Below are 16,144 nucleotides of genomic sequence, written 5' to 3' on the forward strand. Positions count from 1 at the left end.
CAAACAGGGGTTTCCTATTTTCATGGAAGGGATAGGATGGAATGTAGGGAGTAATTCCAAGCTAAACTTCTGGTCTGATAATTGGGTCAAGGGCAAATCAGTTAGAGAGCTAATTCAGGGACCAATCCATCAGTCTGAGCATGATATCACTATTGAAGACGTGAGACAAGGAGGTGAATGGCATTGGAATGACATTTCTTCTGATCTACCACCGTGTATAAAAGGAAGCATCCTTGCCACACCCATTCAGCTATATGGAGAGAGAGGGGACTCTATGAGCTAGAAAGCTTCAAAAGATGCGGAGTTTACTGTGGCAACATCGTACACTTTGGCAAGACCTGAGGAAGAGCATAGTGATGGTTTCAAAGGGAGTTGGATCTCGAATATTGACACATTACCAAGGATTTGTCACTTTCTCTGGCTTTGTCATAATTTATGTATTCTTGACAGCTAGTTGAACGATCAAGATCCTCTGAGCAATTTGTCAATGGTTCACGAATTGCAAGACAAACATTTCTCAAAGCTTGGCCTCCTTCTTGACTCCGCCACTGGATTCCTCTTTATAATAAGCTAGCGTGTACATATGAGATGAAGGGATTGTACACACTCAAAAGAATAGTAAAATACTTGAAGAATTCCCTCATTTCTTTGAAAAAAATATAATAATAATAACAATAATAATGAAGTTATCAAGGATGCACAATCCTCACAAGAAAAAAAAAATTGTCGTAATTGACAAATAATATGAAAGAGTTTGATTGCACAAACTCAAGTAATTTTGACCCCAATTTTAAACAGCTAATGTTGATATAAGCTAATTGAGCAATTTGAAGCCCAATTGTTTAAGTGATTAGCCAATTAACATTAGCATGCATAGATTAACATAAAATAGAACAAATATTCAAAACACCCTAAACACACTGAATTGTTTACGAAAAGCAAAATCTGAGTGCTCTGTGGAAAAATCTCTCTTTGGTGTATCACTACCAAATGACCCACTAGAGAAAATAGTTGCAATACATTTTACACACGAAGCCCTTGTACGTGATTATTTTCCTAAACATTTCTTAAAATAATGTGATTATTTTCTAACAAAGTACAGTTGATATAATATACTAGATTTTCTAAATTATACTATCTATATTTGTTATTTGAAAGTGTTTTAAATTTTGTAAGTTTATTTTATTTTGTAAATAATGTAAAAGTTCATCCCCTCTGAAGAAATTCAATACACTGTGAAACTGTAATGAAGCAAGACTGTGATCTAGAAGATCAGTGAAAAATCTAGAAGAATTGAACAAGGAAGAAGAAGACAGAGAGAGATTGAAGAAAACTCTTATTGAAGAAAAACTGTATTACTTGCATAATTACATCAGAGTAAGAACTATCCTATTTATAGAGAACAATTCATCACTATAACTGAATAGATTAAGATCCAAACTAAGCGGATCTATTCTCGTGATTTTAGGGATTACAACTAACATTCTAACTGCTTTTCCCACCAATTCTAATAGACAATTGAACCACCACTGCTAGACGACACTGTTTAGAACTCTGTAATAAACATCCAAAGCTTTAATCAAAACGGTGTGCATCACTTAGGATATTAGTGACATGGTGCATGTTGACTTCATCACTGTTCATCACTTTTGTTGAAACAGAGGTTGACCAGAAGCAGAGCTTTGAGCTTCTTGAACACTCTATACATCTTGAATGACCTAAAGAGAAAGCAAATATACGTAAAACCATCATATATATATATATATATTAGAAAAAAAAATACAAAGACTTTAATAACATAAGGTAATGTAATTTCATCAAGAACTTACAAACATTATGTTAAAAATGTGATGTAATTGTCAATGAAGCAGTTCCTCTTTCTATGCAAATCTCTCCTCACAATGCATCACCAAAGTTGATCGAATCAAGAACCTACCAACATTGTGCTAAGTATGTGACATAATTGTCAATGAAGCAATTTCTCTTTCTACGCAAACTTATGCTCACAATACATCATTGAAGTGGACTGAATAGATTGAAATGGACCAAGCAGACCAAAGTGGACAACATGGATCGAATGGACCAAATTGGACCGAAATAGAATGAATGGGCCAAACTATACTGAACTGGATCGAATGAACTAAATTGGACCAAAATGATAAAAAAAAATAAACCGAATTGGACTGAATTGGATCGAAATAGACCGTTGTAAACTGAAATGCTACTTTGATGTGGTTTAATAGGAGAATAATAATAATAAATGCTATGTTTCAGCATTTAGATATTAAATTTGATAATTTATGAGTATAAGGGTATTATAGTAAATTAGTAATTGTTCTAATTTTATAGCATAAGATGCATTTGTGGACCCCAAAAGAAACTCACTCCATGCATCTCCCTCTTTCTTTCCTTCCTCAACCAAACAAGAGAAACCTAATTTTTTTCTTCTTCTTATCTTTCCTTTCTCTCTCCCTTCCATTGATCCAAGCACAGTGTTAAGTTTGCAACTGTTGTTAATCTCATCTTTCAATTTTGAAATGGTTGTTATTATTAGGAATATCCCCTAAAGAAGCACCTAGGCTTGCTCTTTTTTCTCCTAATTTTTAATATTAAAAATGCTATTACTAGTTTTTTTGGTAAAATATAAAATATAAATGGACAAAGTTTAGCTACAAAATCGATTGTAGCCTTAGGTTACAAACTCACTCAATATTTTTTTATTGGATGTAAAATTTTGACAAATCCACCATTGGATTGCATCTTCTTCTTATATCTTCCATATTTGCAAAATTTCAAGAAAATTAAAGATTAATAGCTATGTCATCAATAAATTTTTAAATTGCAAATTTTTGTAACTTAAAATTATGCATAAAATATAAGATTATAGATTATATAGTAAATGATATCCAATTGACACAAAAATTGACATGTGCATTAAGAGCGTAAACAACATGTAATTCAACGGTTATACTTTCAAAATATGCAGTAATATTTATTTTATTAGGTGAGTTTGTACCTAAGACTACAATCAATTTTGTAGTAATGTCTAATATAAAATCCTTTAATTCTTTTTCTTTTCTCTCCTTCACCTTTGGCCACACTAATCCCTTTGTCGCAACCAAAACTCTTCTTATGTACTTGATCTCTATCGTACTCTCTCATTTCTCCACTGAACCTGACTCTCATCCCTCATTTTCACCATGAAACGGTTCATCAAAACTTCCTTTTTCATCCCCACTTTCACTCTAACCGGACGATACCTAGTAACCTTAAAATAGAAACACTTATAAAGATTAGATTAGCTTCTCATTTATAATTTAGATGATTTGGTGAGTTGTCAATTTATGGTTAATAATTAAATATTTTGGATCACAGATTGGGGTAAGAGGTTGCAATCCTACATGACACCAAATGTGCTCCTGGTGGACTTTTTTTTTTGTTTAATTGGCTGAATCAAATAAATGTTAATATTAAAATCACAAAAGATTGCCAAAAATCTTATAACTCAACTATTACTGTTTGATATTTCCAACTAAGATATCAATGGTTCTAAATTCTAACAACCCCCCTTCCGAGTTCCAACTATTGAATTATTTATAAAAAAAACTCACAAAAGATTAATTGCAAGATCATATAGATTATTGAGATGAAAAATAAATATATCATGCCGAAGGGTCTGGAACAGAGAAGCTCAATGCATTAAAGTTACTTGCATTGCAGAAATCTCCCAACTGGGCTCAACTTTATTATACACTATTCTGGTTCAACATGTTCAAGCCACACTGCCACACTATTAATTAATTACCATAAGCTGTTTTATTTTATTTTATTTTATTTTTTAAGCTAATTACCATAAGCCAAAGACTATGAACATTGAAAGCATAACTCAACATCAGCTGCCAAACATCGAAATCAGACAAGCGCCATGTTTTTTTACATTCGCATCTTCTCTCCACTAGCTTAACATGAAAGAAAGAGGGGAACACAATCATGGACCATTCTGTTCAAAAGCAATTGCAGATAATACTGGCATTGCTCACAAGATGCAGTCCGTTCTTGCAGGCAATCTCTTGAAAAAATTCATTAGTATTGATTCTATTGAAGGAAGCCATCTACGACGTCGAAACCTAGGATGCCTCAACACATAGAATCCCGTGAGAAGGGTCACAACTTTGAATGGTGTAACATAAACAACAATGGCAGCTACCAGATGGATTATCATATATAGCGCTGTCGCTCTTGGGTCTCGCCAGCTCAACAAAGATAGAAGCCTCTCCCCTTGACTAGCCACGTCGTCAACCACCGTTTGAATCCTCCCAGCAATACCTCTCAAATGATCATATCTCATCCTTACAAGGTCAGACGACCGGGAAGTTGGGAGCGTATCAAATTCCTCATCAAGGTCATCAGGAATTGCAGATTCGGCATGAGAAGGGCGAACGTCTATGTGAGGAGGATACCTTGGCCTCTGTCTATAATACCAAGCCCCAATCAAGAAAGGGCAGAGGAAAATGGCGGGTAAGATGAGCTCTGGATAGATGACCAGCATCATGTACATTATATGAATCAATATGGTTGTTTTGGGGTTTCCCCAATAGCAAACCCGCTCAAACCAGTTTATTACGATGTTTAACAGACTCAAAACGCTCATAACCCTAAAAAAGTTTAGTTTGCTCTTTCTCATACTCCACATATAGGAGCCCACATCCAATATATACTCCACCACCTCTTTCCTCAGCGGTGGCTCTGTCAGGCTCAACCTCATTGATATAATTTGAGTTGCCTGGTGCCTCAAGTAATCAAGCTGAGAAACGTTTAATGGAAGAATATGGTGCATTTTTGGAAAAAGTGGCTGTGAGTACGTGTGCATCATATTAAGCAACGAGGAGAAAGTGAACCTCACAGCCAAATGAATTTCACCCATCTTTTTCACCCCACTGGGGTGCAGAACTAAAAGTGGATATAAGTGTGTGTAAACACGATTAGTTTCGAGGGTGGAAAGACGAATCCTTACCTTCCCAATTCTCGAGTCTTTTAGCCCACGAGACTTATCTCCTCCATGCAAATGACAGTTATCAAAGATTCCAATTGTAATAACAGTACAAGGATCAAACACCTCTCAACTATATTGTTCATTCCACTTGGGACCAAAGCTGTTGATAATTGTCCTTGTTCGCACCCACTTCTCACCATACTTTGCCACACAATAAGCATCTGTCGTTCCTACCTCATCTTTTGTCTTCATCGGTGCAAGCTCCTTAGCCTCTAAAATCCCTAATTCGAGTACCCCAATCTTGGGCCTCCTCAACTCTTCTGCTGTAGGTCTAAAGTCGCTGCAATATTTGGTTGATTCGTCCAGAACGTGATAACCACCTTCCAAGCAGATACACACCAAAATCCTGCTGGCAAACTTGGTTTCCTCCTCCTGATCCCCTTCTGTAACGACATGCGTCTCAAGTTCATACGATCTAATGACAGATGGTTTAAAATAATCCAACCTCCAATCCACATCCTGGAAGGGAATTTTACACCTCCCCAGAAGTTCATCCTTGTCAGGTGCAACTCTGTCTTCAACACTTAAAATCAACGGCTCATCAAATGGTTCCGCCACTACAAATATTAAATCCTCATTCCAAAGAGGATTAACAGTCCTTCTCGGAGAAATTCTGCTTTTTAAAACCTGATTTCCGAGTTGAGCCTTCACAAACACTTCAGGGGACCTGCGCTTATCACTTTAGTTGCAAGTCAATAGCTTCAATTACATTGACCCTTACATAGGAAAGCTTAGGAGAGAAGTACACCCTGGAACGAATATTGGCAATATCATCAGTTCCACTAACTCCAAATGCATCTGAACACCATGCTTCAGAAAATGCTTCATCAGCTTGAGTGCCCGTCCAAACAGCCAGCATCAACTCTCCTTCAACCTTTTTGCCCCTATCATTGTCGAAGCTATACCACTGTGGCGCCAATGGATTATCCGGGGGAACCCGTCTGGGAACCCTATTCAGCTCAAACGAAACCCGACCCATGAAAGCATTGTTTGCATTCTCAATGTCCTTATCCTTCACAATAACTTCAATTACCGAAGATTGAACTCGATCTTTCGAGATAGCAAACACCTGATTCCAATTGTTCTCAAAACGGGGAGTCGTAACCTTGGTGGATCCAGTCTTAACTTCCAAATAAGGGTCACAAGTACCTGTGACATATTTTTCAGGCAAGTCCTTGGCCTTGACAACCCGGACATAGAGATATTGAATCTGTTCAACGAGCTCATAGCCAGTGACCTTTTCCCCTCCAAGATGGGGGTTGGTCTCTTTCAACGAAAACTCTTCAGGTGGTGTGGGAATCTGCATCTTTTGGTTTCAAAAGCGAAGACACGAAACGGCAAAGAACTGAAGTTGAAGTTGAAGATGAAGAGTTTGATGTTATAGAAGAAGGGCCTTACTCTCAATTAGTATTTCAAAGGTAAACCTAAGGCAACAGAAAAAAACAGGGTCAATTAGCCAATGCCAAATACTAAACTTAAAAAGTGATTTACAACTTATATATCTCGTAAAATCAAGATATCATAATATATTCCATTAAAAAAAACAAAGTATAATACTAATACTAATCATTGAAGTTAATAATATTAAAAAGAAACCCTCAAATCTATAACCTAAACCAATAACAAATAGATTAGAGTTTTTTTTTAAAGCAAATCTTGAAAGAGCAAGATTTTGAAAACTGAACTGGAAATGAAAATAGATAAAAAGAAAAACGCAGAGTATAATCAAAAGGTTTTAAGGTAGGAAAAAAATTAATAAAACCTGAGAGTGCAGAACAAACACATTCGTCGCTGAGAAAACGCCGGAAATATCGACAAAGCGCAATTGGGTTTTGTCAGTTTTGATCAGTGGGATCTACCACCGGTCCCAACCCTTATATGAGAGTAATCCTGGTCCTGTTCTTTCCGATAAGAATCCATCTTTCTCTCACCGTCTTCTTCTTCTCCAATAAGATCTAGATTACTAACTCAAGATCTAAAAATAAAAAATAAAACACAATGTCAGAGGAAGATATGGAGGTTGATCATTTCTTCCAGCCAAAAAATAAGGAAATTGATCATTTCAGTCATGAGCACCCGTTGACCTTCATTGAAAGTGAGAAACAAATTTCACGAAAGCACAGGAAGAAGAATGTTATATGCAAAGGGTGCCAGAAATTCTGCACTTTTCCACTCTACGCTTGCACCCAGACCCAGTGCTCGTTTTATCTGCACAAATCATGCGCCGAGTTCCCAATGGAGGTCCAAAATCCCTTTCACCCACATGGACCTCTCACGCTATGCTTCGATCCCAATAAATCATTTCCCTGCGGGGCTTGTTTTAAAAGTTGCAGTGGCTTCTACTTTCACTGCGAGGTATGCAATTTTGTCCTGCATCTTGATTGTGCTTTTCTGATGACCACTGCAGAAGAACAACAACAACAGCAAGGCTGTAAGCAACTACAACACTTCATCCACTTGCATCCACTGGTACTTGTTGACAAGAAGGATGAGGTAGTTAATCATGTTAAATGCTATATATGTGGGGAACATTGCTTCGGTGCTTGCTATGGCTGTGACCCTTGTGGTATCTTTCTTCACAAACCATGTGCTGAATTCCAGTACCCACAAGAAATCCAAAACTTCACTCACTCATGCCCTTCTCACCCATCCTTTTCGCTGCCAAGCCTGTGACACTTGTATGATGGGCATATCTTACCGCTGTGAGCAGTGCAGGTTTAATATCGATGTTGAATGCGCCTTATTAAGGAGCATAAAATCTGATGACGGAAAGCAAATTAAACATTTCAACCACAAGCATCCCTTGACTCTCATTGAGAAATTAGAGGATGGTGACCAAGTTCATTGCTTCGCGTGTGGACAAGGCTGCTTAGCAACAACCTACTACGTATGCAAGAAATATAAAGGGGAATTTTCACTCCATGAATCCTGTGCTGATTCTGCCCCGAGGATCTATGACTACCTCCACCCAGACCACCCTCTATCCCTGCTTCTTAGGCCAACCAATACAACCCCAGTCAGACTTCGATGCAATGCGTGCCATGGCGATTGCTGTGGCTTGACCTACCGATGTGAGCTCTGTGATTTTGACTTGCATGTGGAATGCACTGGACAAGTTCCCACCATAAAATATGAAAAGCATAGACACCTTCTCTTATTGGGGCCGAAGATGGGGGCTGAAGCTATGTGCAATGCCTGTGAAAGCACCTGTGATTCTTTAATATTCCGTTGCCCTCAGTGCGATTTCAATCTTCATGTTCAATGTGGTCCATTACCATATACCATCAAACATAAATGTCATGTAGATTCTCTCACCCTTAACAGATTCCCCTGTTGAAGACGATTCAGATGATGAATTCTACTGCGATGTTTGCGAGGAAGAAAGAAATCCACGATTTCCATTTTACTATTGTGCAGGTTGTCAATTTGTAGCTGAGGTCTCATGTGTGATCTCTGAGGTATGCTCATCTTTTGCCCCTTTACTCAGATTTTCTTTTGGGTTACAATCAGTGGGGTTTGAAATATAAGAAAACATACAAAAATAAAGCAAATAACGGACAGCTACTTCGGAAGAATTAAATAGTGAATTTCATTCTTTTTTTTTTAAGTAACAAAGTGAATTTCATGTAAGCCTTGGATACCAGTAGAGCAAAAGAAGCCGATTCTACCACTATTCCTCTGTCCACACTTTCAAAGGAAAACTTCATTCGCCCATCTGTAGTACTTGGTATCTTCTAAAATGGTCTGCACCTGCCTAGGAGATGACTTTTTTCTCCTTCAAAGTGGCACTACTTCTGGCTGCGGATAAGGACTAATTTCCTACTAAAACCTTTGCTGGCAGCTGCTAACGCAGCCTCCCTAATTGTTACACAGTTAGAAATTAATTGTTGTTATTGAAATTTAGAAATAGCAATAACAAAGAAGATACAGTTCGAAAATTTTGGAGTTGGTGTGGATCCTTAACAGACTAATCAAGATCAGCCAATTAAAACTTACACATACTACCCAAAAAAAAAAAAAAAAAAACTCCTCTCGATTCTCATCCCCCTTTTTTTCCTCAAAAGAAAGTTCTGCTACCTTTCCTTTCCCCAGCAGTACCGTTCTTGATCAAACACCCAAGTAGCTGGCTAAGTTACCTAATGCAGGAGCACAAATTATTTTAGAGTTTATATTTTCATATTTTTATATTTATCTCATTGGAGATTGGATTATTGTAGACTTTTATTTTTGAATTCAAATAGGAAGTAGATTTAAGTTTTGAGATAAGTTTTGAGATTAGCTTCAATTTTAGATAGGATTTTCTGTTATTTCTAAAATCTCTATACAAGGATTCTAGATGGTTGTATTTTGGGGACGCGACTGATTAATGAAATTTCAGATTGGAAATTTTCCAAATTGTTGGATGTTGATTCCTACCTATTAAGCCCTAGGTACCAATTCTTAGGGTTATCTTTTATTTATTTAGGGCAAGACTTAAGTACAGTACTTAAATGTCACATGAATTTTTTCTCATAAGAAGAAAGTATATTTTTTAATTAAATAACTACATGGCTGAATCTTAAGAGGGAAACGTAAGAAACAACACCTAAGATATTGTATCTAAATTTTGTCTTTATTTATTACTCCTATTTTTTTTCCTCTTGATTGTCCTGCATCACTAAAGCTTTCTCTGAACAATTAATTTTCGCTTCAAAAGCTACATTATACTGTACTTGTTTTTTTAGATTCATACTTAGATGCAAGACTGAGCATTAATCGTTATCCCCTTGATGCCAGTTTTATTTCTGCATAGCCAAATAGCCCATTAGGACCTAGAGTCGCAGAGAAATCCCTCAACTCTTGTTGCTCAAACTGATCATGAAGAAGCCATAAGGATGTCCATCCTCTTGACCAGACTTTGGAACTAAATCTTCTGTTCTGAGTCACAATTCAGATTCAAACCAAATGGCCTTGTAATAAATTACGGAAATAGAAAAGATGGTTCTGAGTGCAAAAGATGGCACTGAATCTCCTCAGCTTCTTGAGATTAAGGACACTGAATCAGTGCAACACATTATGTTGATTTCAGCCAACTCTGTTCTTAGAGGAACCACATTATTATGAAGTGTCCATATGAATACAACTAATTTATAAGTTTTAGCTTCCATAGATTCCTCCAACCCTTTTCATTCAAAACATATCTCTAATTACCCTTATCCTAATGCCACTCAAGATTTGATAGTCAAAACAACCTAAACTTGAGTAGGACCACAGTAATTTAACAAAGAGAACAAATTCCTTCTAGAATCAAAACCCAAAAAGAAATACATATAAAATAGTCTAATAAATCGTCACATAATGGATTTGAGGAAATTGCCTTAAACTGATTTGGAGGTAAACTAGTGTCAATTTAGTTCTAATGTTTTAAATGTGCCAGTTTAGCCTCTAACCTTTTGGTGTTGAATCAAAATAATCCTCAATAAACTTTTTTTTTTTTTTTTTCAAAGGTCAAGTGTCTTTTCCATCTCAAACAGGTGAATACAAATCTATATATATCTAAAAGCCTAGACGTAGAATTTAATGTTGTTATGCTCCTGTTGAGCCACCTATCATTCACATCATACTCTTTTTCTTTTTCTTTTAAAATCATTTTTCTCTTTATGATTTTTTAATTTTTTTTATATAAAATAATTAAATACAGATCATAGACAAGCATTATTATTTATTAGATACAAATATTTGACTATTTAGCTACCCTAATTGATTTCAACTTTTCGTTTTTTTCTTTCTAATTTCAAGGAATTATTAAAATTGAATAATTCATTATCATTTTAGTGAATAAATTAACATTTCAAGTGTGTCTCTTCGTTTATTTATCGTTATAGTGCTTCATCTTCCAAACTTTCAGTTTCTCACAACCTTATCTCTCTCTCACTCATACATTGATTATTTATTTAAGTTTTATAATGTTATATGTACCAACGCACATTTTAGATACAATCCCCCATTATTTACAACAAAAAATTTAGCACAATACTAATTGGTTTCCATATTTTTCAATCAAACTTTAGTTTTCACTATTTTGAGAAGACATCAAACATTAAGTGTCTCTTTGTTTATCTATCGTTATAGTATTTTCTCTTCTAAAATTTCGGTTTTTCACAACCTTATCTCTATCTCACTCATACATTGATTATTTATTTAAGTTTTACAATGTTATATATACCAATGCACATTCTAGATACAATCACCCATCATCTACCAAAAAAAAAAAAATTAGCACAATACTAATTGTTTTCTATATTTTTCAATCAAGCTTTAGCTTTCACCATTTTGAGAAGACATCAATTATTTTTGTCAGAAACTTCCAAAGTTAAGGCAACAATAGGAAGACCGTTGAGGTAAACAAAACACACAATAAAAAATGCTCTCTCTCTCTCTCTCTCTCTCTCTCTCTCTCCTTTCTTTTTAGTATTCTTGCATTTTTTTGAAATGATTTTGTTGTTTTCCTTTCCAAAATTTTCAATAATATTGACTTTTGTTATTTTTAATTGAGACTTAGAATTGTTAATGCAATTTTATTTGGCCTATCATTGTTGTGAAAATTCCTAATGTTGATATGAAACATATTGATAATGAACATTTTTTGTGCTTATTTGTAAAGTGTCAAAAAGTCAAAAAGTTTTTAATACAGTAATTTTGTTATTATTGCATCCCATATGTTTGGTAAAATTTCTTTTAGAAATCTTATGCGTCTTTTTTCAAATTTGTTTGTGATTTTTATTTTGTTCATTCTATTACAAATAATAGGAATCTCCACCATTAAATTTTTAGCTAATTTGAGCTTTCTTGGTAAGTTTTTACTTTGTTTTGTTGATCATCTTTAAGGAAAAAACCAAAAAGAGAATAAGACAAAATTTAATTTACTCTAGATCATCATTATGCTATTAATGTTTTTATGTATAGAAACTTAAGGAATTTGATTAATTATTTCTTGGAATTCCTATTATCCTTACGTCTAGCCTTTTAGATTAATTTTTGGGGGTTCAAGTGATAGCCTAGCAACATTCTTTATGGTGTCCCCTATTTGTAGTTCAAAACCCACCATCACCCCTCCACCACCATCTACATATGTTTCTCTCTCTCTCTCTCTCTCTCTCTCTCTCTCTCTCTCTCTCTCTCTCTCTCTCTCTCTCTCTCTCTCTCTCTCTATATAACCTGTGTGATATACGGAAAAACTATTAAATATAAGTTTTAAAATATTTTTATTAATTTTTTTTGCCATTGACAAATTTTTTTTTTTTTTTTAATTGTGGTAGTTTGAAAAATTATTTCAAATATACATTTCATTATAGTTAGGTAAGATATTATTCATAAATGCATGAAATGTTTATAAATAGGAGATGACATTAATGATATATTATGCGTAGTAATTATGCAAGATACCATTTAAATATAAATATTAAAAAAAAAAAAAAAACAATTGTGATAAATTGAAACACAAAATATAGTTAAAGAAGTTTCGGTCACCACAACTAAATTTGATGAAAATTGAATCGAATTATCAATCACTCAAACTCATTTGTACTCACCTACTATACTTATTCTCCAAATTTGACATAAAAAAAGGGCAACATCCAAAGCCTATAACTAATTTCATGGCCTCTTTATACGCAAGTCTAGTATAATTGAGACAGTTTTTTCAAGACTCACCAATTGAAAAACTAACAAACTTTTTTCAAGAACATGCATTAAATATGAAACAATTAGAGAGTTTCCTAAACCATGAAACACTCGCACCTATTGTGTTTTAAATAAAGCTATTGTAATTCTAAAAGCAAAGCCAAAAAAATGTAATTAACCTCCAACTCAGATATTCATTTTCCTTCAATTTCAAACTAATGTTATTTCTAAAAAAGTTCTAGCTGTGTGAATGAAGATCATATTAATTTTATAATTGTGAGCATGACACAAATTATGAGCAGCCAAAGAAAAAGAAGTATTTCTACAAATTCCTTTAGTAAAATTCTACCAAACACAACACAAAAGATTCTACCAGTTTTAATACAAATCAAACTTAAATTCACATAGTCCATAGATTAAAGACTATCTAGCAAATATAAAACAAAAGAATCCATCTTAGTAAATCATATCACAAATTCTATGGTTAATCTAACATGTCTTAATTTTCTTTGACAGCTTAAACTGGAGTATATGTATGTATAGGGCATAGATACTACCTAGTTTTGATTTAGTTCCAAAGGAAAAGAAGCAGATTGGAAAATAAGATTTAGTCCTAGCCCCTTTTCAATTTGGCTTAGACATTTTCTTAAACGCTTTGAAGGTGATCCAAGGATAAGCTAAAATCTAAACCATACCAGCTATATCACAAGATCAAAGTGAATCCCCTAAAGAGAAGAATTTTATGCCTCTAGCAAAATCAATTTTCATCAAACAGCTATTGCTAGACAAAAGTTCAGCATAATACTCTTTGCCCTCCCAATCACTTAAATCTTCCCTTACCAGTGACCACTAAAACCATTGCCCCTTTCACAGGTTTTTTCTTTTAATATGAGCTAAAAATAAGAATAATAGTACAATTGTAATGAATGTAATATATATAAAACAAAAAAGGTTAATGTAACAACAATGCTTAGCAAAAGCAACGGCTTAAGGAAAATGGTAGAAAATGGTTTATTGATAATAAAATGTCTTACAAAGTATTTCCCACATCTTTTCTGATTCAATACAGTATGCATATGTTGCCACACCTCTTATCTGTTTTGCTAAAAGTTCTCATGAATGTGTTCAAAGCAAATTGGTTTTCTCTTTTCTGCGTGTTTTTCATAGATGTAGTCAGGTTTTCAAAACTTGTGGGTACCAGCAAGAAGGATTCTGCAACATTAACGGTTGCTCTGATTAGAAGAATCTTAGGCAAGCAAGGAGACTAATCCAATGAAAGAGAATCTTTAGTTTTGGATGGCTATGCGTCTGTAGGTTTTCAGTTAATGAATTCATATATGAAATTTCATAGTCGGGTTTGGGTTCTCAAAACTTTGCAAGTTTTTAGTTAAAAATTAAATAAATTAAAATGAGATGTAAAATTTTAGAGCAATAAACTTATGTGGCAAGCTCTAAAAAAGTCAACAAAAAGTAAAAAGTTTCGGTTTTATAGGATAATATATATATATATATAGATTATTAATAGATATTTATCATATTTGTGTTTATCTATAGAACTATATTTATACCATTTAAAGAAATAAAATATGAGAAGATTCTAATATAATGTTTAAATATATAATAGAATTTAAAATTAATTGAAAGAGATAAATTAGAATTATTATGTGCAAAATTTTGGTGTTTCAAAAGCTTATATATAAGTTCAACGAAAATTGCATTGTCAGGGCTGTGTTTCCATAATTCCATTTCGACATAGTACGAATCTAATTTTTACCATTGCTGAGATATTCAGTTGGCCATGTCAGGTTATGCTATGGCTCAAAGGAAAATATGGGGATGTGGAGTTGAGGTCACCTGAAGGAAAATTTGCTGGGAAGGTGATCAGCGAAAGAACAGAGGCAATGGAGATGTGCAAAAAGGAAGCAGCAGAAGCAACCAAAATACTTAATGATCCAGGAGCAGAGGAAATGCAGGCTCCGCATGATCTACTAACTTTGGATCGATTATTAAAATATGAAAATGTGTTGCATCATATGGCAGTAGAACATGGAATCAGAAGACAAATTAAGCCAGAAATAGGGGGAGCGGATGTTTTAACGTGGAATCATATACTATTATATTCTTTCAGCTATGCTGAGCATAAGGAATTGAAGGATGTTTTAATGACAGAAGAACAGGAAGAAAGTAGCGATGAAGAGAACTCATCAGAATCATCCGATGAGCTGGATAGCCTAGATGATTCCTTGTTTTTGGACAAAGCATTTACAGATTTATTGCAAAAGCTTGAATCCAGGCCTAAGCAATTAATAGACTTATGGAACAAAGAGGAGCAGGTTGTTAATGTGAGGGATTACTTAGTGCCTCAGAGCTTGGCCCCTATCCTAGAAAGCTTGTTTGAGAAATATGGTGATGTGGGTGCTGAGACCAATTTATCTCCTAGGGTAAAGATGTATCTAATTGTCATATTATGTGGGACTATAGATAGCATGTGCTGCACCAGAATTTTGGATATCACAGAAGATGAACTATTGAATTGGTGGCAGTACTTGACAGCCCTGGAATCTGCAGGGTTCAAAATTCAGTTTGTTCGTGATCAGGGGACGAGAGTTACAAAAGCTCACTTTGGACTCCGGCTTAGAAAACTAGAAGAGGACACCCTTCAGGAACTTGAAACAGATATCACAAAGTATGATGCAGAAGTCAAGGAACTGACTAAAAAATTGGAGCTTATAAAAGACAAACATAAGCGTATAACATCTGAAAAATCTGGGAAAAGGTCGAGCTTAATCAAGGATTGCTTGAGAATGGCCGCCAAGTTGAAGTGGAAGAAAGCTGGCGCGGGTCTAATCAAGCTGGGCTAGAATCTGTAAAAATAAAAAAAATAAAGAAATGTTTTCCTTGTTTTTTTATTATTGAAAGGATGTTAAATTTTAAGAATATGTAGTCGACACATTGATTTAGTGTTCACTTCAGTCACTTCAGTGAGGCAGAACTCCGAATTTGTGAAAGATTATTTGTCCATTACAGTGAAAACCAGAATCTTGTGTCGAAACAAGCGAACCAATCTATGTACTAGCGTGTTATGTGCAATGATCATGATCAATTTTCAGTATATTGTAGGGTATGTTCTTTCTTGCTTCCATGTTTGAATTTTTATGTTCAATGAATATTAGAAACTATGTTCTGACGTAAATGCATAGTCTTTAGTTTATGTGATGGTGAATTTACTAGCTTTCTTGTTCAAATACGGCTGTTCAAGATAATTTATGGAAGTGTATTTGTTCATTTTGTTGCGTGTGTATAAAAGGACTATTGCCAACAGAAACTGCTATGTTTGAACGATTCGGATACTTTTGTGATTTGTCATACAACTCCTTGCCATCTAACCTAATCGAACTCAAAATATGAAGATGGGTTTTACTAAGTTAA

The 16,144-nt window shown here is 34.7% G+C and overlaps 3 protein-coding genes across 3 annotated transcripts; 2 read left to right on the top strand and 1 right to left on the bottom strand.

The window, feature by feature from the left end:
- Positions 1-3,865: 3,865 nt before the first annotated feature.
- On the bottom strand, positions 3,866-6,359 carry LOC112005742 (FT-interacting protein 3). The gene is given in 2 exon segments (XM_024038044.2): positions 3,866-5,734; positions 5,736-6,359. Coding segments are annotated over 2 exon segments (2,322 nt in total). The 3' UTR covers positions 3,866-4,036.
- A 692-nt stretch (positions 6,360-7,051) lies between these two features.
- LOC111989692 (uncharacterized) lies at positions 7,052-13,258 on the top strand. The gene is made up of 5 exons (XM_065782082.1): positions 7,052-7,408; positions 7,461-7,546; positions 7,655-8,262; positions 8,378-8,511; positions 13,232-13,258. Exons 1-5 carry the CDS (start codon positions 7,052-7,054, stop codon positions 13,256-13,258), a joined length of 1,212 nt encoding a protein of 403 aa, XP_065638154.1.
- Positions 8,187-15,827, top strand: LOC136070917 (uncharacterized). Its single transcript, XM_065781539.1, has 2 exons — positions 8,187-8,511; positions 14,521-15,827. The coding sequence occupies exon 2, from the start codon at positions 14,524-14,526 to the stop codon at positions 15,574-15,576; it is 1,053 nt and encodes a 350-aa protein (XP_065637611.1). The 5' UTR covers positions 8,187-8,511; positions 14,521-14,523; the 3' UTR covers positions 15,577-15,827.
- The last annotated feature ends 317 nt before the right edge of the window (positions 15,828-16,144 follow it).

Source organism: Quercus suber, unplaced genomic scaffold (assembly GCF_002906115.3).
Source record: "Quercus suber isolate HL8 unplaced genomic scaffold, Cork oak 2.0 scaffold_15, whole genome shotgun sequence".
NCBI lineage: Eukaryota > Viridiplantae > Streptophyta > Magnoliopsida > Fagales > Fagaceae > Quercus > Quercus suber.